This window comes from Pelodiscus sinensis, chromosome 27, assembly GCF_052426305.1.
Source record: "Pelodiscus sinensis isolate ZL-2025 chromosome 27, ASM5242630v1, whole genome shotgun sequence".
NCBI classification, from domain to species: Eukaryota; Metazoa; Chordata; order Testudines; family Trionychidae; genus Pelodiscus; species Pelodiscus sinensis.
Window position 1 is genome coordinate 16,321,182 of NC_143078.1, and position 22,157 is coordinate 16,343,338.

At 54.2% G+C, this 22,157-nt stretch overlaps 1 protein-coding gene across 1 annotated transcript in view; it reads right to left on the reverse strand.

Moving 5' to 3' along the window:
- CPNE5 (copine 5) overlaps positions 1 to 22,157 on the reverse strand; it is a 181,423-nt gene that overhangs the window by 39,106 nt on the left and 120,160 nt on the right. The window contains exons 11-14 of the mRNA XM_075910080.2: positions 20,021 to 20,062; positions 19,531 to 19,606; positions 16,556 to 16,609; positions 15,056 to 15,117 (exon numbers count right to left, since the gene is read on the reverse strand). Of these exons, the coding sequence (XP_075766195.1) occupies positions 15,056 to 15,117; positions 16,556 to 16,609; positions 19,531 to 19,606; positions 20,021 to 20,062 (234 nt within the window). The remainder of the gene's footprint in view (positions 1 to 15,055; positions 15,118 to 16,555; positions 16,610 to 19,530; positions 19,607 to 20,020; positions 20,063 to 22,157) is intronic.

Genomic DNA, 22,157 nt, shown 5'->3' on the forward strand with positions numbered 1-22,157 from the left:
TGCAGCGGGTGCAGGGCTGTCAGGATCAGGGGAGCACTACACCCTATGGCCCAGCTGCAGCGGGTGCAGGGCGGTCAGGATCAGGGGAGCACTACACCCTATGGCCCAGCTGCAGCGGGTGCAGGGCTGTCTGGGCCAGGGGAGCACTACACCCTATGGCCCAGCTGCAGCGGGTGCAGGGCTGTCTGGGCCAGGGGAGCACTACACCCTGTGGCCCAGCTGCTGTGGGTGCAGGGCTGTCTGGGCCAGGGGAGCACTACACCCTATGGCCCAGCTGCAGCGGGTGCAGGGCTGTCTGGGCCAGGGGAGCACTACACCCTATGGCCCAGCTGCTGTGGGTGTGACTCAGCCCCACTGCAGTGAACTCAGTGGAGTGATGCTGGTTTACACCTGCTAAAGAGCTGCCTGGGCCCCTTTGGGGAGTCTCAGGCCGAGCTGCCACAACACACGACACCTTGTGCAGTGTTACAGAGCAGGGCTGTAGCTGAGCCAGGCCAGACGAGCTCAGCTCCCAGCCTACTGCACTAGGCAGCGCAGCATCGGAAGGAGGGGGGCAGCCCTTGGTGGGTAAAGAACAGATTGGCTGTGTCTAGACTGGCCACTTTTTCCGGAAAAACTTGCCAGCTGTCTACACTGGCCGCTTGAATTTCCGCAAAAGCACTGACGATCTCACGTAAGATTGTCAGTGCTTTTGTGGAAATACTATGCTGCTCCCGTTCGGGCAAAAGTCTTTTTCCAAAAAACTTTTGCGCAAAAGGGCCAGTGTAGACAGCTCAGATTTGTTTTCCGCAAAAAAGCCCCGAGCGCGAAAATGGCGATCGGGGCTATTTTGCGGAAAAGCGCGTCTAGATTGGCACGGACGCTTTTCCGCAAAAAGTGCGTTTGCAGAAAAGCGTCCTGCCAGTCTAGACGCGCTTTTCCGAAAATGCTTTTAACGGAAAACTTTTCTGTTAAAAGCCTTTCCGGAAAATCATGCCAGTCTAGACGTAGCCATTAGGAACTATTTAGAAAAGCTAGAAATACACAAATCCATGGGCCCGGATTTAATGCATCCAAGGGGGCTGAGGGAATTGGCAAATGTCATTGAGGAGCCTTTGGCCATTATCTTTGAAAACTCCTGGAGATCGGGAGAGATCCCGGATGATTGGAAAAAGGCAAATGTAGTGCCCATCTTCAAAAAAGGGAAGAAGGACAATCCAGGGAACTACAGACCAGTCAGCCTCACCTCAGTCCCCAGAAAAATCATGGAGGGGATCCTCAAGAAAACCATTTTGAAGCTCTTGGAAGAGGGGAAAGTGATCAGGAATAGTCAGCATGGATTCACCAAGAGCCAGTCATGCCTGACCAACATGATTAGCTTCTATGCTGAGGTAACTGGCTCTGCGGATGTGAGAAAGTCAATAGATGTGATATATCTTGACTTTAGCAAAGCTTTTGCTACACAATAAAGCTTTTGATATCCCACAAAATTCTTGCCAGCAAGCTAAGGAAGTATGGATTAGATACATGGACTGTAAGATGGATAGAAAGCTGGCTAGACTGTTGGGACCAACAGTTAGTGAGTGATTAATGGCTCGATGTCAGGATGGCAGTCAGTTTCAAGCAGAGTGCCCCAAGGATCGGTTCTAGGGCCGATTTTGTTCAACATCTTTATTAATGACCTGGAGGAGGGGATGGATTGCACCCTCAGCAAATTTGCAGATGACACTAAGCTAGGGGGAGAGGTAGATACGCTGGAGGGCAGGGACAGGGTCCAGAGTGACCTGGACAGATTAGAGGACTGGGCCACAAGAAATCTGATGAGGTTCAACAAGGACAAGTGCAGAGTCCAGCACTTTGGAGGGCAAAATCCCAAGCACTGTTATAGGCTGCGGACCGACTGGCTAAGCAGCAGTTCTGCAGAAAAGGACCTGGGGATAACAATGAATGAGAAGCTGGATATGAGTCAACAGTGGGCCCTTGTAGCCAAGAAGGCTAATGGCATATTAGGTTGCATTAGGAGGAGCATTGCCAGCAGATCCAGAGAAGTGATTATTCCTTTTTATTTGGCTCTGGTGAGGCCACATCTGGGCTACGTCTAGACTGGCATGATTTTCCGCAAATGCTTTTAATGGAAAAGTTTTCCGTTAAAAGCATTTCCGGAAAAGAGCGTCTAGATTGGCACGGACGCTTTTCCGCAAAAGCACTTTTTGTGGAAAAGCATCCATGCCAATCTAGACGCGCTTTTCCGCAAAAAAGCCCCGATTGCCATTTTCGTGACCGGGGCTTTTTTGTGGAAAACAAATCTGAGCTGTCTACACTGGCCCTTTTGCGCAAAAGCTTTGTGCAAAAGGACTTTTGCCCAAACGGGAGCAGCACAGTATTTCCGCAAGAAGCACTGATTTCAGACAGTAGGAAGTCAGTGTTCTTCCGGAAATTCAAGCGGCCAGTGTAGACAGCTGGCAAGTTTTTCCGCAAAAGCAGGAGGCTGGACTTGATCTTCTGAGGTCTCTTCTGGCCCTATGATTCTATAATTCTAAGACCCACTTGCCCTGCCTCAGGCACTAGCCCCCTCCCCATGCAGAGCTGGGAAAGGAACCCAGGTGTCCTGGTTCAGTAGGAGATGGCTGGTGCCCAGACGTGGCGAGTTTTATTAAACTTCAGACAAATACACAGAGCAAACGATCCCGTCACCTCTGGACTATGCCTGGGAATAAAAGCAAACGGGGGATGAGGGACTCAACGGGGTTAGCCTTGAGTAGGAATGGGGGCTGAAAGGGCAGCCTGCAGGCCCCTTCTGCCAGGAACTCTGGCTTCTCCAATCATCTCAGCTGTGCCAGTCCCTGCTGGAAACCAGCATCAGCTGCTTTGTGATGTGCCGGGCCTCAGCCGCCCGGCGAGACTTGGAGCAAGGGGCCAATGCTATCAACAGGTGTTAACACTTCACACACCCGACAGGAAGAGACAAGACCAAGGCTCTTGTGACAGCAGCCCTGACAAACATGAGCAGTGTGTGGACGAGCACTGCCAGGGCTGGGTGTCCAGTGCAAAACGGGTCCAGGACAGATGTTCATGTGCCACCTTGCGTGTCACTAACTGGTGCATTCTGAGAGGAGGGAAGAGAGGGGCAGAACGGTTCCTGCCAGTTCATGCAGCAGAGAGAAGGTAAAGAAATCTCACTGGCCTGTCTGAAAGCCACAGACCCGCTTCGCAGCTGCTGTAAATTGGCACAGCATGGAATACAAGGGTGGACCTGCACCATTTGGCACCAGCTGAAGATCTCATTCCCTGCGTGAGCGACTCCCGGTCGACACCGGAGTGAGCAGGAGGGAAGTGGCAGAGGAAGAATAAGGAATGGATGGTGCAGCAGGCCAGTGACTGATGGGGAAGCTACTCACAGCTTGTGAACCCCATGACTGCTGTTACATATGGTCTATTTTGCCCATAGCCCTTTGAGGGGAGAGCCAGGTGCTATGGGCTTTGGGGAGAGACATGAGCAGGACAAAGTAGGAGCCTATGGCTCGTGACTTGCGGGGGGGGTCAGTTTCTATGTGGGAATGTGGGCGTGCAAGTCACGCTGCTTGAATGTGATACATAAGGAAGCTGCACCAGCTACTCCACGGCAGATGCTGTATCCTACACAAGGCACAGATAGGGCCTGACTCTCAGTCAGGGTAAGCCCCGGGCGGTAAGGGAGCTTTGGGCAAATAGCACCCGTTGCTTGTGTCGTGCTGGGCGAGGAAAGGACTCAGCGCGTGTGACTAAACTGGCTTTGTATTAGGAGAACTATTATCTGAGATGCTACAAGTGCAGGTCGAGTTCTAGCCATGTGCACACACTCTGCCTTCCGCAGACTCCCCCTCCTGCAGCCTGTGCTCCTCCCTCCACCTTCTGTGCAGGTTGTCACATATTCCCGTTAACACTGCTGCCTCTTACGCTAGCACTTGCTGGCTTTCTGGGCTCAGAAGTGACAGGTACATAACCTGCCCTAGAAACGTGGCCTTTACCGCCTGCCCCAGGAGCGTGGCCTTTACTGCCTGCCCCAAGAGCATGGCCTTTACCGCCTGCCCCAGGAGCGTGGCCTTTACCGCCTGCCCCAGGAGCGTGGCCTTTACCGCCTACCCTAGGAGTGTGGCCTTTACCGCCTGCCCTAGGAGCGTGGCCTTTACCGCCCGCCCCAGGAGCGTGGCCTTTACCGCCCGCCCCAGGAGCGTGGCCTTTACCGCCCGCCCCAGGAGCGTGGCCTTTACCACCTACCCCAGGAGCGTGGCCTTTACCGCCCGCCCCAGGAGCGTGGCCTTTACCGCCTACCCTAGGAGCGTGGCCTTTACCGCCTGCCCCAGGAGCGTGGCCTTTACCGCCTACCCTAGGAGCGTGGCCTTTACCGCCTACCCTAGGAGTGTGGCCTTTACCGCCTGCCCCAGGAGCGTGGCCTTTACCGCCTACCCTAGGAGCGTGGCCTTTACCGCCTGCCCCAGGAGCGTGGCCTTTACCGCCTACCCTAGGAGCGTGGCCTTTACCACCTGCCCCAGTAACGTGGCCTTTACCGCCTGCCCCAGGAGCGTGGCCTTTACCGCCTGCCCTAGGAGCGTGGCCTTTACCGCCTGCCCCAGGAGCGTGGCCTTTACCGCCTGCCCCAGGAGCGTGGCCTTTACCGCCTGCCCCAGGAGCGTGGCCTTTACCGCCTGCCCCAGGAGCGTGGCCTTTACCGCCTGCCCCAGGAGCGTGGCCTTTACCCCCTTCCCATTCCAACCTGTTAGGCCTCAGAGGCCTTCAAGTGTGCTGGCCTTTGAACCAGTCTCCCCCCTCTGTTGCTTGGGGACTTGCTACTTACTCTCCTCTTGCTGCCCTTTGGTGGCGGGCTCCAGTCGGTCTTCTGCTTTGCTCTCACATTTTTCTGACACTCCTGTGTCAGGCCAGCTTCTGTCTGAGGCTTGTTCTAACTCCTCTTAACCTTTGCTGATCTGTCTGGGTATGCTGGGCATCTGCCACTACTCCTCAGCTGTCTGGTTCATCTCTGCCTCTCAGTCTTTAGCTGCCTTATCTGATCAAAGCGCCAGGGTGGCTTGAACGGTTGCCTTCTGCGGTTTGGATGTGTGATTATTTGCTCACCTGCGTGCAATGGCCTCAGGGCCTTGGTCCCTTTGTTGTAGCAGGTGCCTGCACTTCCTGTCCACGTAATTGCTTCTCACTCCAGCAGATTACCCCTCACGGGAAGTGGAATCCTGATTCCTGCTATGCTGGGCTTCTCTCAGTCCCTGGGAGGAGGTATTATGATGATCCACTGTTGCCAGGTAAAAATCCCTTCCACTTGGTTTGCCGTTGCCTTCTGTCTCTGGGCTCTCCGTGCTGTTGACTACTGGCCTGTTGCTTTGTGGGTCCCCAGGAGAAGAAGTCCTGTGCTCAGCTTTGGCACTGAATTGTCTGAACTGTGCTGCAGTGAGTGGCGGCTCTTTGTCTGGGCACAGTGCCTTAGGGATGCTTGACAGGTGATCTGGACAGTGCTGGGTCCTGCCGTGCGGGCAGGGGACTGAACTTGATGCCCTCTCGAGGTCCCTTCCAGTTCTAGTATTCTATGATTCTGTGACCTTGCAACATGCACCTTCTGTTTCCTGATCTCAGTGCTCCAAACAACTCCCCTCCCTGAAATGAAGTCGTAACCTGCTGTGACCATGCAGCTCCGGTGGGCTGCAATTTCATGAGGCTGTGGAGTCTCTTTCTCTGTCTAATCACTCTGCTCTGCATTCTTTCTTATCCTTATTTTCAATGGTCAGAGACTGGCCGGTGCTCCAAAGCCAGCGTCCCAGGGGACACACTGCACTGCACACTCACATCTAAACACCACTGCACCGCACTGACATACCTCAAAAGAGCAGGGGGGCAACTGTCTGCTGGAGAAACTGTTAGGGGGTCAGCCAAAGTGCAACGTGAGTTGATGGGGCTTGCTCTCTGTTGCTCAGCCAGGGAACTTTACACCCCAGTTTGGTTCAGCTCTGCCCACACTAGACTAGCTAACACTCCGCTGAATCCTACCTACCATGAGTCACAGGAACTGAAGGCAACAAAACCTCGGTGGGCACCAGGTCTGGCCAATATCCCCCACTTAACACCCTGCATCACAATGCAGCCAACAAAGTGATCACAACAGTACAGTGAACGTCACGTGCCAGGGGTCAGGGACACACGGGATGCTCCTGCCACTAGCTGGGAAGGGAAATTCTATCTGCACATTCTCCATCCAGCTGATAATCTCGACTCGCTGGGGCAGGCAGAATGGGGGAGAGCCTTGCCGGAACATTGTCACATGGTTCCCTGCTTTGGGCGCCAGGTTCACTATGTCAAGACTGACCGTGCCTGGGGCACCCAGGGCAGCCCACTGTGTGTCTGGGATGCTACTTTTGTGCTGGGTCCCTGGAGGCCTCACCGAGCTGCTGACTTAGAGGCAGAGGTAGAGACCTGGGAGTCCCTCTGGTGCCTACTGAAGCTGACACTGGCATACTTCCAGGGCTGGGCTAATGCCCATAGGCACTGGTACCCACTGGTGTCTGCCGGAAGGTGCAGACCATGTGGTCAGGTGGCTGCATGGCTCATCCCACTCAATATAGAATCACAGAATCCCAGGGCTGGCAGAGCCCTCCGGAGGCATCGAGTCCAGCCCCTGCCCGAGGCAGGACCAGCCCCGACTCAGCCATCCCAGCCAGGGCGGTGCCGAGCTGAGATTTAAACACCTCTAGCCACAACCCATTCTTGACATCTCAGACCAAGAACCCCTTTGCCCTGCGCAGTGTCCTCAACAGCTGGTAATGGAGAGCGACCTCTTTTCAAGGCGCTTGTTCCGGAGCATGGGGCAATGCAGGCCTCAGTTTACCTGAAGATTTTCTCACCACTACCCGGCTGCTGATCCACTCTGTGCTGGTTTCAATGGGTGCAATGATACAGCTGCTTTGCATTACTAACAACTCAGCATTTCCATAGTCTCCTGGCTTACATATGGGGGATCTATTCCTAACTCTCCTGGAAAGCCATCTTCCTAGTCTGTTGGAATGCTGGGCAGGACCCCCTGTGCCTGTCCTTCCCACGTGTGGACACCCTGGTGCTGAACCGTGCCATGGCTTGCACTGCTTGCTGCCTGCAGGTCTGTGAGCCAGTTTCTATAAATGCCAGGAGACACCATCTTTTGTGGGTTTCTTACTGACAGCCTGCTTTTGCTCTCTGCCCTCAGAAAGGCTTCACAGTACATCACCAGCCTAAGTCTAATATTAACGCCCATCAGTGTTGCTGGGATTATACAGCAGCTGGCTCCACAGTGCACCTGGATTTGAACTGGTTGTTGATTTAACAGCATGGCTGTGAATATGGCAGTTTAATGGCTAACAGCTGTCTTCTTCAGCACACATACTGAGTGTCTTTGGCTCTGCTCGAGTCACACCACAGGCATCCTGCAGCTCATTGGAGGTCCCTGTCTCCTCCGTCACTGCATGCAATCCTGCATTTCTTTCCCTGTGGTAGCGGCTGCAAGGGGACGTAAAGTGGTTTGTTTCCCAGACCCTTTGATTTGCACAGATCAGTCAGCTGGTCTCTGTCCAGCATCCTAGGATCCTTTGGCTTGTGCGGTGCACTTGTTCTGCAGTAGTGGCTGTCACTGTTTGATCCATGCTCTGGACTGTCCGGCTGTCCTTGCTATTTGGAGGCATTTTTCCTGTGTTAGATCTGTTTCTCTCAACAGTCTTTCCTGCAAGCTGGATCTGTGTCCCCCAAATGATCCTGTTCTGACCAGGGGATCTTTAATGTCCCCAAAGTCACAAATTTAGCATGGATACCAGAGTTCTCAGCTTTCAGATACAAGCGTCTATTCCCTCTTCTGCTTCTTGGTTTCGGGAATACACACGGTCTCTGTCCGCAGTCTCATTCTGTCGGGGATCACAATACTCATCAAGCTCCAATATCAGCAGTTGCAGGTTTGGGGGCACTATTCCTGGCCACAGTATCTCCTCAACATTTTCCACCAGCGAAAGAGTAAAAAAATGTTACCTTCATTTCCACCCCTTCATTCCTCATGATCAGTTTTGGCTTCCATGCTTCTGTGCTTGGGCATTTTGTGTCTGGAAATCCAGCATCCCTGCTGCTCTGAACCCCTTCTTGATGCCTATTTGCTTTGTTTCCTGGTGCTGCTTTGTTTGCCACACTCTTCAGAGCTATGGATCTCACTAGACGGATGTCGCCACCACATTTCATTTACCACCACGCTCGTGAGGGGCTGCCCAACTGGCTCGACTGAAAGAATTCTTTATAGAGGTGCTGTAACTGCAACAAGCATTCCAGCCATGTGCACACAGACTGACTTCCTGGTACCTCATCCTCCTGCAGCCTGTGCGCCTTCTTCCCACTTTCATACACATGGCTCCAATACCAGCTAAAGAAATAGCCCAGAAATCCAAAGTGTCCTTGCACCATAGAGAGCTAAGCTGGAAGCCATGGTGAATGGGCAAATTTAGCGTGGTATTTGCTGTGTTCTGACACAACCTCTGTTCCTATGTTTCCCTGGAGCTATTCTGATACCTAGGGTAGTGCAAGGGCGGGCTGTAACCGGGAGTAAGGGGACGAGTACATTTCCTAATCAGAGCTGGCTGCAGGATTACTTCCCGAGGAAGAAGCTTGGGACATTTCAGGCTGTGATCATTTCATGTCTCTGGAATGGTTTTGACAAGCTAGATGAAAAGTATTGACCAAATTCCAGGCAAGATCCTCAGCTGGTGCAGTGAAGTAAGTGGAGCTACGCTGATGTGCACAGCCTGACAATCCAGCCTTCTGGCCTCAGACACGCTGGTGACAGAGAAGAATCTGGTTCAAGATACCATGACACTGTGGGGAGAAGCGCCCCACATTGAATGCATAGAGATGGAGGAGAAATTCTATGTGATTGCAGCAGGAGATGGGTCTGTGAGTCTTTCTGGAGTGGACTGCGGCAAGAGGGAGTGAGTAGAAGCTGGGGGATTGGGCAGAGGCAACACGGACTGGTAACAGATTTCCACAGCTCAAGGACAGAACATGTTGGTTCTTTTGCAGAAGCTGCCAGGCTGTCCCGGAACTCCAGGAAACGTGGCTCTCCGTTCTTGGTAGGCCGTCTTGATGCCAACTTGGAGCCAAGGGAACGTGTCTGGCTCTGCAGAGAAGTGTTGGGATTTAATTCTGTGTTGGCTTTGTGGGAGGAAGAGGTCGTCGGCTCTTCACAGTGCCTTCCTAGCTTCGTCTGCTCGGAAACTCCAGAGCCCCGAGGAGGAGTCGGGACCCTCAGCCCGGGCTCATCTTGCCAGTCCCTGGAGAGCACAGCAATGTCTGAGAGCTCCCCCCCCTGCACACTTCTCTACATAGAGCCTCTCAGAGTCTGACTGGCATGAGTGATGGAAAGGGGAACTCTTCCATTTACTGCGTGGACTTACCCACAGTGCCATGACCCCCTTCACCACCGAGTGTACACACATGAACCCCCATTCCCTCCCACAGCCTGCCCCACACCCCCATTCCCTACACAGCCTGCCCCACACTCCCATTCCCTACACAGCCTGCCCCACACCCCCATTTCCTACACAGCCTGCCCCACACTCCCATTCCCTCACACCACAGGACCTATACCTCCTTCTGACACACCTCTACCTTCCCACAGCTCAGACTAACCCCCATTCCTTCCCATAACTTGGCCTATACCCCCTTCTTACACTGTACTTCCTTGCACAGCTTGTCCTAACCCTCTCCTTTCACACACCACGGCTACGTCTACACTGGCATGAATTTCCGAAAATGCTTTTAACAGAAAAGTTTTCCGTTAAAAGCATTTTCGGAAAAGCACGTCTAGATTGGCAGATGCTTTTCTGCAAAAGCACTTTTTCCGGAAAAGCGTCCATGGCCAATCTAGACGCGCTTTTCCGCAAAAAAGCCCCGATCGCCATTTTCGCCATCGGGGCTTTTTTGCAGAAAACAGTCCTGTGCTGTCTACACTGGCCCTTTTGGCCAAAAGTCTTTCGGAAAGAGACTTTTGCCCAAACGGGAGCAGCATAGTTTTTCCGGAAAAGCACTGATGATTTTACATGAGATCGTCAGTGCTTTTCCGGAAATTCAAGCTGCTGATTTTCCAGAAAAACTTGCCAGTCTAGACACAGCCCACTTCTCTCCCCCCCCAAAGCTATTCCAGAGAAATGCTTTCTACTGGATGGACTGCAGCAGTTTGCACAGGGCAGCCCCACCAGCCCTCTCTCCCCCGGATCTCTGTGAGTGTAATGTGATCAGCCACCTCATCAGAACAACTCTGGGCCCCTCTAGTCAGAGCAGAGCCCACACAGGCCGGTGTCGAGAATCACCAATCCAGTGATCTCCCCGGTTGCAGGGATGATGGCTAACGGGACCAAAGAGTGCCACTCTTGGGGGCAGAAGATGTTCATGGCTGTGGCAGATGTCACCCATGTCTGTCCGATATCACCCCACCGAGCCATGTAGGGATCTCCTTGTCCTGCGCTGAGAATCCCAGGGAGGGGGGAGGTGCAGAGGAGAAAGGAAACCCACTTCACACAAGACCCTCTTCAGCACAGTCTCCGCACCCTCGGCAGCGGAGAGGGGCTGTGACTTGCCCAAGCTCATAGGGACAGGTACAAGCGCCTCTCCCACCAACAGTCACTGGTCCATATCACCGCACCCACCTTCCCTCTCTTACGCGGGGGCTGACAGCTACCGCTGCTCTGAATACGAGGCCCTGCAATGAGCCAGCAGCACAGACCTACCCCCCTCTCGAGCTGGATCCCAAGAGTCCTGGCTGTCACACCACAGTCTCTATACCCCCACTGTGCCCAAAAGTGGGGTCTCAGCAGTGCTAGCAACACACTGCTACACGGCTGAGCAGGGAGCTGGGGGGAGAGGGCTGCTTCCGGATATTTCCCTAACTGGCTAACAACAGGTTGCGTGTGCCCGTCACTGTAGTGAGGTGCTCACGTCCTCTCGAGCCGCTCTCTGCAGCGTGCGTGTGACATCTGTTAACGCAGACACACACAGAAGCTTAGCAGAAGATGGCCCTGCTACTTACAGTCTCATAAAGGAACAGAGCCCAGTTAGTGTTAAAGGGCGCAGCTCTGGGGACTTCACTGAGGCTCTGCTGATTTACACCACGAGGGGAGGGGTCGGCCCAAACAGTCACTGTTAATTAACTATTCCTGATATTTTGCAGAAACATTTCCTCTTTTAATCTCATCCCGCCGCTCTGTGACCCCCTCTTCCTCCGGGGGCCCAATTCCCTTTTATGGCACTGTAACCCAGGCTGTTGTGTCGAAATGAAGTTTGTGCTATTCCCCCATTGGCTGCTGGGAGTTCACGCTTTTAATTTGTCCCTCAGCAATTAATCCCTCCTGCTCCCTCGTCACTAAACTCCTCCCGCTCCCAGCCCCCACTTACTAGCATGTTTCTCACAGGTGTTAACAGGGACACGCTCCAGCATGGGGTTGTGGTGCCGCTGCAGGGAGGAACTGACACCTTTACTCTTCGGTGGTGAATCTGAGGCGTTCGACAGAGCTTAGCCCTCATGCTGGCTCTCGGCAGGGGAGTGACCCAAACCAATACCCGTATCTGAACTTAGGGGCTGGATCCAAATCCTGAGGGTAGAGTCTGCCAGCCAGAATCCCCTCCCAGAATTCTCTAGGCCAGCGGTTCTCCAACTTTTTGGCCTGGGGACCACCTGGCTCACTGTAAACCATTCTGCGGACCACCAGTTGCTAACGGAAACTCACTGTGAATTACCTAATTACCCCTGAGCCATTTTGCTAGTGCTGCAGCGAGGGAGAACAGTTTCATGTCAATTATTACACAGATTAAGCGCTTTAGCCTTCTCGTGTTAGTTTATCAAACTTCATTTGAAATCAAGTAAAATTCCCAACACAAATGGTTTCAATGGGCTCTGTATTCATGGCAGGGAAGGGAACCTTTTTTGAGTCTGGGCCACTGACATACAGAAAAATCAGTCGGGGACCATACAAGTGAGAAGCAAAAAACCCCCCAAGCTCCCCAACCCTCACTGATGCGGCCCCCAACTGAGACACCTTAGTCCCCCACAGAGGAAGGGGCAGGGGCAGGGGCAGGGGCAGGGAGGACTGAGGTTCGGGGCTTCCCATAGGCCAGATTTACTTTTCGGGGGTTCTGGAGTTGGTGGATTTTGTGGACCCCTTTAGTCTCTGGGGTGGGACAAAAATGAGAGGTTCAGCATGCGGGGCGGGGCTGCCAGCGAGTGGGAGAGGGATGGGGGTGCAGGGAGGGGCGAGCTCTGGGTGGGAGGCAGAGTGGGGTGTCTGGCCAGGAGGGAGGGTGTAGGAGCAAGCTGGGAGTGCGGGGTCTCGGCAGGGGGGTGTGCGAGTGAGGGGGACTGGGACACGGGGAGGTTGGGTATGGGGGGGACTGACTTGGCCTCGCCCTCCCCTACTGCTCCCATTGCCTCCCGACAGCACAGCACTGCGCTGCAATTTCGGGGGGAGCCCCCTCCTGCCCCACGCTGCCGCTCCAGCCTTGCGGGCGTAGAAGAGGCGAGCGGGAAGAGACCCAGGCGGCCTGCTGGCCCCACTCCCTGCTCCAAGCAGAACCCTTGGGCGCTGGAGCATGAGAGCGGGTCGGGCCCAGCCCAGGGTGCAGGGTGGGGGTGCGCTGTGGTCCCGAGTACCCCGGCTGGGGAAAGCCCAGGGCCTGCGGCTCCACCGGCCCGGGCCAGTCCGCAAGCGCAGCGGTCAGTCCCCTCCCGCCTGCTGCATCTCCGAGGCCCCCCCCTTGCATCTCTGCAAGCTCCCCGGCCCCGGACAAGCCTGCTGTGCTGGGACCGGCTCCTACCAAACGCACCAGATTTTGCACATAACCCGGCGCACCCCCAACCACCGTCCCTCGCTGCCTTTTGCAAGGAGGAGGCTCCCCCAGGTGCAGACCCCCCAGCCTGCACGTGCAAAGGAATCTGAAAGGCAGAGCAAAGGGAGCGTCACTTTCCAGCCCCCTGCTGAGCAAGGTTTGCAAGCCCGGCGGCAGCTTGCCCGAGAGGCCAATGGGCAGTGAGATCGAGCCCCGAGCTCGCTGGCTGCCCCGAGCACACGCAGCGCTCCTGTCCCCGGCTTTTGCCCCTGCATGGCCCAGCCAGCGCTGTAGCCCCCGCCCCGTGCCGTGTCCCTTGCTGAGCTGGTGGGAAGGATCTGAGCTGAGCCCTGCATTGCCAGAGCAGTTCAGGGAAATTCCCAACCCCCAGCCTCCCCTTGCCCATGCGGCTAGGAACACCCCCTACTGGGCTCCCCTTGCAGCCTCTTCCTGAGTGAGCCCCTCCTCCCCCACCGCTCTAGGAGAGGGGAAATCCCCCCCCCCCCACTTCAAGTGCCCTCCGAGGGATGCAGGAGCCGGCTTCCCATTGTGTGTGTGGGGAGGGGGGCTCTAGGCCATTGGGTGGCAAGTCCATGCTGATCGCTCTGCAACTTCCACTGCCTCCCGAACTTTCAAGGTATCACAGACATCACTGACTCAAGGAAAACAATCTGCTGCTGCCGGCTTATTATCACAACTGGCCCCTCCAACAGCGGCTCTCCTAGTGCGGACGGGATTCCTAAGGTGAACAGCTCCTCAGGGGGATCCCTAGCTAGGCAGGGTGTGCCAGGCAGGCCAGAATTGCCAGGGGTTGCCCAGGTTGCAGGCAAAACATGTTTTTGCTCCAAACAGGCATTAGTCTTCCACGGATGTATTTAGGGTTTGACTATGAAAAGCTTGTTCGCTGCCCCATGCACTGGTCACAGCACACTGCTGTATTCCATGCACAGGAAAACGTGGGCCCTGTGTTTCATGGCCTTGGAAATGTTCGCACTCACCTTGTGAATCCGGGCACAGAAACTGTCTGTTACCTGCTATTGAAACCCAATGGGCCATCACAGGAACATGGCAATTCACTCTGGTTAGTGGCCATGGGTGGCGGGTAGCAGAGGCAGGGGAAGGCTACACCTTCCAGCTCTCCTGTGCCTGGCTTCCCAATAATCCTGCACTTCGAGGGCAAAGGGGGTGCTAGCCACTGCAAGGGCACGGGCCAGCAGTCACAATGAGAGGGGCTGGGCTCCCTGGGTGCAGAAGGGGCGTGGCCTCAGACGGAAGGGGTGGGCTGTGGGCTAGCCTCCCCAGCCTAACAGTTCACCCACGGCCCCTGCCTTGTGCAAGGAGCTGTCCCGTGGACTTGGCAGCTGAGCAAAGGAGATAAAACAGCCACAGGAACATTTTCCATCTCTCACTTTGCTCGGACAGGGTCAGAGATCTAAACTAAGGTCAAGATCCCCAGTGGTTCCCTCTGGGTCCGCCTGAAAGACACTTTGAATGGACAGGCCATTCCCACAGCTCTGTCACTCTCAGGATTTAGATGCGAACTCATTCGTATGGTGATGTTTGCTGGCTTTAACCAGTCGATAACTTTCTTGTTTCTTTTTCCTAGCTAATAGCCCTTTAGAGAGCTTATTACAGAATTGGCTACAGGCATTGTCTCTGGTATGAGAGCTAGGGAGCAAAGTGAGCTGGTGTAAGACTGGTCTCTTGGGTCTGGAAGCAACCTGAACGTTGTGTGATTTTTGGAGTAAGTTTATCTAAGTCCAGTTTGTCTGGATGAGAAGACGTCTGTCTGATGCCAGGGTAATACTGGTATGGTAATCACTGGCTTGGTAGAACATACCACCAGTTTGGGGTGTCTGCCAGTTTTCTGACAGTCTACCCTGGTCTCGGTCTGAGCCACTCCAGACAGAGCGACAGTGGTTCAGTTTTCTAGCGGAGTGGGGGCCTGAGAGGATAGAAAGCAGCAGGGGCTAGATCTATTTTTCCGCTGTGAAGTTCAGGCAGTCTTAGTTAGCTGGAAGTTGCCCTGAATTGACTTTGGACATTGCAATGGGATTTCCCTGTAGCAAAACCACCATCATCACAAGCCAACACAGCATTACTGGGTGGTTCGCTTGCCCTGAAACAGGCAGTGGTCCTGTCCCCATCTGGAGCCAGCTTGTTCAGCACCAGAAGCCTATTTGTTTAGGAAGGGAACCCGCACCCCACTTACCCTCCTTTAATGTAGTCCAGGAAGGTGTACTCTGACTCCACAGTGAAGGAGAGCAGTGTCACCTTGGAAGCAAGAGACAGGGCAATGCATTACACTGAGCCCAAGGCAGCAGGGATCGCTGGGGCTGTGCTAAGTGCTGAAGAAGGGTGCTAGTGTGATGCCTTGGAGTCTCGTGATTGCTCGTTAGCCCAAGGAATGAGCCAGCTTCCCCTCGCTGCTCTCTGGCAAGGTGGGTTGTGCTGGGTTGGTTGTACATTTTCTGTCAAAACTATTTTTTAGTGGAAAGTTGGTTTTTTGGTGAAAATATCCGAATTCCCTGAAAAAATTTGTCTTCCTTGGCAACCCCCGCCCCTCGGAGATGGAAGTATTCTGAGTTTGAAGTGGTGCTGTAGCACTTCATGAGAGTTCAGTTCAGTCACTTCATGCTCCAGTCTTCTCAGCTGGACTACATCTCCCATGATGCACTATGGCCAGAAGCGCCCTAGTAGGATGACCAGACAGGAAGTGTGAAAAATCAGGACAAGGGGTGGAGGATCATAGGTGCTTATATAAGATAAAGCCCTAAATATCAGCACCATCCCTATTAATTCGGGACATCTGGTCATTCTGCTTCCAAGTAACACTTCCTTTCCCTAAGGCTGTGTCCAGACTCAGGGGTTTTTTTCGAAAAAAGTAGCCTTTTTTCGAAAAAACTTCACCTGCGTCTAGACTGCAGCCGCGTTCTTTCGAAATTAAATCGAAAGAACGCGGCTTTTCTTTCGACGGTGGTAAACCTAATTCCACGAGGAAGAACGCCTTCTTTCAAAAGTGCTCTTTCGAAAGAAGGCGTTCTTGAAAGCAAACAGGCTTTTTAGAAAGAGAGCATCCAGACTCACTGGGTGCTTTCTTTCGAAAAAGCGGCTTGCTTTTTCGAAATTCCGCATGCGGTCTAGACGCTCTCTTTCGAAAGAGGCTTGCAGTCTAGACATAGCCTAAGAGTGCAGACTGTGGTGCATCATGGGAGATGTATTCCAACCAGGAAGCCTGGCCCATAGAAGAGGATGGAGGCATGAGGTGCCCAAAACTCTAACTAGGCAGTTTTCAGCCAAAATCTTTTGCAATTTCAATGTCTGGTTGTCACCACCGATCCTCCCCAACACCCCGTTTTGAACCTTGTATGCCTGAAGGGTCCATTCATGGGTTGGTGGCTCAGCGGGAATCACAATTGGCTCATCTAAGATCTGCCTGCACTCAGGCCTCCTTGGCATATACAATCAGAACAGGAACCTGTTCTCAAGAAGCTGCTTGGTGACTGAGTGGTTCCACGTTTCTGGTGACGTGGCAGGAAATTCTGACCTTCCACATCAAAGCATAACATGGGGGAACAAAGTTGTTGGAGGAAAGAATGCCTCTGATTAGTTGGTTCTGTGTGGCAGCCTGCCGTTGGGCAATTTGCCATCCATGGACACTCATCTGCCTTTCTGAACATCTTAAGTTCCAAAGAAAAAGAACATCACTTACTGTTCCCGAGTTAAGGTATTTCTTTTTCTTCATTTTCTTTTTGGGATTCACCACCTGACGGACGGAGGAAATGGAAGAGGCTGAATATTCTGGGGTATGACGTGAAGCCTGCTTATGCGAGTGGTTCCCAAACTTTTTGGCATCACGCTCCCTTTTTGATTTTTCTGATATCAGGGTAAGTCTCCAAAGTATTTTTATTTTTAGTCTGAGCTATACCCCACCCCTTTCAAAAAATACCTTCTCTCCAGCGAAGTAAAAACAACCCCTCTCGTCTCCAATCTTTATACAGCAGGGATAAGGTGGGGGCAGAAAAGCCTAAAGCAAAAAATTCAGCTCTATGCAAAGATCTAGGCCTGCCATTCACAATGGCATGAATTGGTGTTGCCTCCATTGAGCTCAGCTGAGCGTTGCTGTTCTACAGCAGCTGAGGATCAAGCCCTGGGGGAGCAGTCCCTCCCCCTCCCCCTCCCCCAAGGTTCAGCTCAAGCATTGGCACCACTTAAACTCCTCCCAGCAGGGTTTATGGGGGCTGTAAATGGTGCACAGGCCCCATGCTGGCTCCGCAGAGAGGAATTCCACTCTCTAAGAGCGCACATGGCCCCTCTATCACAGGGGCTGAGCTCCTCACAGCCTTACCTCTGTTTACTTGTGAGGTAGGGCAGGACTGTCAAACCCATTTTACAGGCGGGGAACTAAGGCCCAGAAGGATGTGACTTGCCCAGCATCCCACACAGATTCCATAGAGGGGAAAGGGCTGTGAAGCCGGTCTCCAGCTAGCAACCTCCCCACTGGGCCAGCCTTCTTCAAGGCCAGACTGGCACTGTCCCTACTGCTAGACCCAGAGGCCAAGTGCTTGTGATTTGGGGTCCCTCCATTTTTGAGCACCCGACTTGGAAACACCTTCCAGGGGCCTGACTTTCAGCAGCTGGTGGTGGGCACTTTGACACCAGGTCCCTTTAAGACATCACAAGCTGGGCACCCAAAACCACTGGCCACTTTGAAAGGGCTTGGCCAGAAAGTCCACCCCTCAAATGTCCAAATTCGGCAGGACACAAATGCCCGTGCTACTTTCTACAGCCCGGCTGCTCCATAAGGGCCCAGGTCCTTCCATGCCTGGGGTGAGGGAAGTGCCCAGATCTCCAGATTTTACTGCTCATCTGGCCCTCTCCTGCAAGTCCTGGTCTCCTCCTAGCCCTGCAGCTCTCAGTGGTGGCCAGGAACGTGGCCTCTCCAGCCGCACATTTATGGTTTTGCTCTTGTCTCCAGAAGGAGCTAATCTGAAATCACTTTCCCCTGCCCTGCAGGACGATCCGTTTTGATACGGACATGGGACTGTGTCTGGAACAAAAGACGTTGATGCTTTAAACAAATTATACACCCGTCTCCCCCTCCTTCCCTCACTCTTGCTCCCTGCGCTTGCTTGGGGGAGCCGTGGAAGCCTGCAAAGGGACACGCTGGGACACCGGGAACACGTCAGAGCCAGGGCGGCCATTCTGAAAGCTGCCCTAGAAACGTCACATCAGATGATATGAAAAGGGAGCTGCCACAGGAGCGCACAAAGCGCTTTGGGAGAGGGAAGGAAACCCAGCCTCCGAATGCAGGGGCTTCAAAGCTATGGGGGCACTGCTCAGGTTTGCTCCCTGTGGCACCCGGGCTCTGCCATCTGCACGGGAGTTTGAAGGATGGAGGCTCTCAGCCAATGAGCGATGCTGACTCCGAGCGTGGAGACTTGCTATTATCTGCCCTGAGCTCTGCGGCTCCACTTACACCCGGGCACGGCGCGGCCCTGGCCCAGCTGACATGAAATAGTCTCAGGTCCCCCGTCCCGCCTGCCAGCGTGGCTCCGTGAACACTGGCCAGGCCCCACACAGGTTGCAGCACTGCTAACCCCAAGTGCACCGGGGAACACCGCTCTGTTCTGGCCATGTGACATCGCTTGTGCTGCCAGGCTGTGACTGGCCAGTCCTCAGCTAGCTCCGAGTGGCATTTCTGGGCTCCAGCCCCTGGAGGGTGTAAATCAGCACAGTCCCATTGACTTCACTCTATGCCAGCTGAGCATCTGTCCCACAATGTCTAGTCTCCACACCCCTCTCCTTTCCCACTGCACTCCTGCACGCTCCGACTGCCCCCACCTTCGGGAAGGGTTGAGCAGATGTCACAGCCAAGAAGCCATGACTAACATAAACATGAGGGCAGCCCAGAGTAACTTACAGGGCTTGTATCCATGGTAAAATCCCCGTACAGCACCGACGCATTGGTATTATTTATTACTGGCGGGGCATGTCTAATAATTACATTTTATACAGTAATTTCCATGCTCAGGGAGCCTTGAATCATCTCGATTTCTGAGCAGTTTCCTGCCAATGCCCTGAGTCCTGAGCACCTACCTCCCTCTGTTCCAGCATTGACCCACCCCTACCTTCTGCTCTGCCAATGCCTTTACACCCAGTTCTGCTGGTTAACCTCAGTCCACCACTATTCCCATCCCCAGGTCCCTACACAACTTTGACGCCCTTCCCCACTCCCTGGCAACCTCTGCTGCTACACTGGTCTTGGCCATGCCCTAGGCAGGGACTGTTTGGTACTGCAATTAGTATTTGTAATGATCGTATTGCCGACAACCCCAGTGCGCTAGGTGCTGTACAAACAGAGAGCACAAAGACTGCCCTTTCCCTCTAGCCAAATGTTCTCAAGCGAGGGGAGGCCACCCGACTCATTTCCCTTGTGATGTAAGCATGCAGGGAATCCAGGCCTTCCGAGGCGAGCAGCCAGCGCGTGACAGCACACCGATTGGCACTGGAGATCTCCCAGATTGCATCAGCTGAAGATCTAGCTCAGGAGTCACTCCCGATTTACACTGCCTTTCAACGCTGGTGCGCACATGACTAATGGAAGGGACGTGGCCCAGAACTGCAGAGGCCTGGCTGCCCAGAGCTTGGCTTGCCCTCTAGATGGGTGCCCCCTCTGTCACTCACCTCGTAGATGTTGAATTGGCTTTGCCCACGGGCCAGCTCCCGGTAGCTGGTTGTGAACTCCCCAATGAAGTCGTGGCTGTGCATGGAAAGAGAAGCTCTCTGAGAAATGTTCTGGAGATGGACTGTCACCTTTGGGGCGTACACAGGTGTCAAGGGACAAGGACCACCTTCCCATACTGCTAAGTGGGGGCAGGGTCCTGGCCAGATGGGGAGGTCCTGGGGGAAACCACCATTGTCCTGTTCCCTCAAGATCCTTCCCCCTCCTCGCTGTCTTTTTCTCACTCTCCCCGCTTTTCCTGTTGCGGCAAGGGGTCACTGACAAAGCATCTCTGCAAAAAGAACGAGTAATGGCTGCAGCACCGTGGTCCTGGTCCTCATCCTCCCCCAAGTGGAGTCACTGCCAAACCTTCACTGGCCTCAGCACATAGCCTGCTCCGGCAGAGCTGAGGTTTGCCCTGGAGGCTGCACGGATCGAGTGAGTTCCCCTTACCTGCCATCCCGGTCCCAGTCGTACACCTCCACCTTGATGGTCCTGCAAGACACAGAGCTGCAGTTACTGCTAGAGCCAGGGTGGGACAATTTCACTAAAGGGTAAATGCCGTAATCCCTCTGCCCCACACGCGGCACCTGGGCTAGCATCATCTTCTCTGGCTCTTCCCCCAGGCTGCTCAGGAGTCTACGCTTGTGCAGCCTGGAACAACCTGGTCTTCTCCACCGCCTGCTGGGTCTCCCTAAACACATTCCACGTACCCGGTCTACGGCCTGCCGGTTCTTTATCCCGCCGCCGGTCTGTGCTATGTGTTGCTCCCCATCAGCCTTTTCCTCACGGATGCCTCCCAAGCCCTCTCTATAGGGCTGTGTCTAGACTACATGCCTCTGTCGGCAGAGGCATGTAGATTAGACACATAGGCAAAGTCAAATGAAGCCGCGATTTAAATGATCGCGGCTTCATTTACATTTACATGGCTGCTGCGCTGAGCCGACAAACAGCTGATCAGCTGTTTGTCGGCTCGCCGCTAGTCTGGACGTTCCCCCTGTCGACATCAAAGCCCTTTGTCGGCAGCCCCGTTATTCCTCGTGAAGCGGGATTTCCTGGGTACCTCCTGGGCCTGCACCTAGTGTGTCTCCGCACTGCACAGCCAGGCCAGCCGATGGGGCCAGACATTGGTTTGAAGCCAATGGCTGTGCCCAGTGGGCGGGGAAAGGGTTAATACTCCAAGTGTGCTCTCCATCAGGGAAACAAAGTGAGGGGGTGGATTGCGTGTGTTGTCTCCATCTGTGACTGGCTTGGCCTTGGTGTCTAGGTTTCCGTGGCAACTCAAGCTAAAAATACACCTCCAAAAATATGGTGGTGGGGGGAAGACCCACGCAACAGTCAAAACAAACTAATTAAAGCCCCAGCGCAGGAGTCAGGAGGATAATTAAAAATCATTTTAATAATTTGTTTGGACGTGCTTGGAAGCAGGCGAACGAGTTAAGTGTGTGGAGACTGGCCCAGCAGGGCCCCAGAGGGGCTAGGATTGTTCCCAGAGCCATCGCTGTCCTGGCCAGGCCTTCCCCAGGGGCGGGGGTGCTGGCCGGTGAGCAGCGGAGTGACCTGCGAGCTCCAGGCAGAGCGGCCCTGGGCCAGGGTAGTGGAGATCCCAGAACCAGTACTTCAGAGAGCCGCAGCAGACAGGTGTGGAGTAACGGGCCCATGGCTAGTGATCGCTTTGGGCCCTGACGCAGCTGGGCTTTGCAATCATCAGTTCCCTGCTTAGCGGGAATGGAGTCTAGCCGCTGCTGACTATGGATGCACAGGATGCAGACTGAGGGAAAGGAGTGGTGAGAACAGTGACAGCCTGGCCAGCCTCGGAGGGAGGGGGGGGCTCACTGGGTGCTTAGCAAACATTCAGCCACAGCTAGGTGAATATTAGCACCCTCTCTTTACAGGGGAAACTGAGGCACAGAGCGGTGCTGTGATTTCCTGAAAGCTACCCAGCAAATCAGTGACAGACCCTGGAATGGAAGCAGGGGCCCTGACGTCCAATCCTTCCTGCTCTGCCCATTGGATTCGCTGATGAATGAGCCATCGTCTCCATTAGAGATGGGCCCAGGTTCAAAAGTCCCAAGAGCTGGGTCTCCTGCCATTAATTCTCACATTCTTACCAGGACAACATTGGAAATCTATTGGGCTGCAGTCCTTGGCTGGCCCCGCCTTCACAGCCGTCCCTGGGTCCCCCTCACCCCGCAGGAGACAGGGCACAGCTGCTGCCCCATTGCCCCAGGCTCGACTCACAGAGGGATGTAAGTGTCTAACTGCACCGCAGGCCCCTATGTTGAATATTTTCCTGCTGAAGCTTTAACAAACCCACTGCTCAGCTCCCCACAGCCCTGGAGGTGCCTCAGGTTCTGAGGTGACTTTTCTATGGCTAAAAGTCCCTAGGGTGTCTGGATTTCAGCTGCTAAGCACATGCACGGCCGTGTAAGTCCAGAGCCAGCGGCACCAGGCCCCTGCAGAATTCCCTGCCCGTTCTGCCATCAGGTGCGCCTCATGCTGCATTTTCTGGAAGCTGGGGAGGAGGGTGGGCAGGACAGCCCGAGCCTCAGTTCCAGTCTGGCCATTTGTGGCCCCCTAGCAGGAGCCA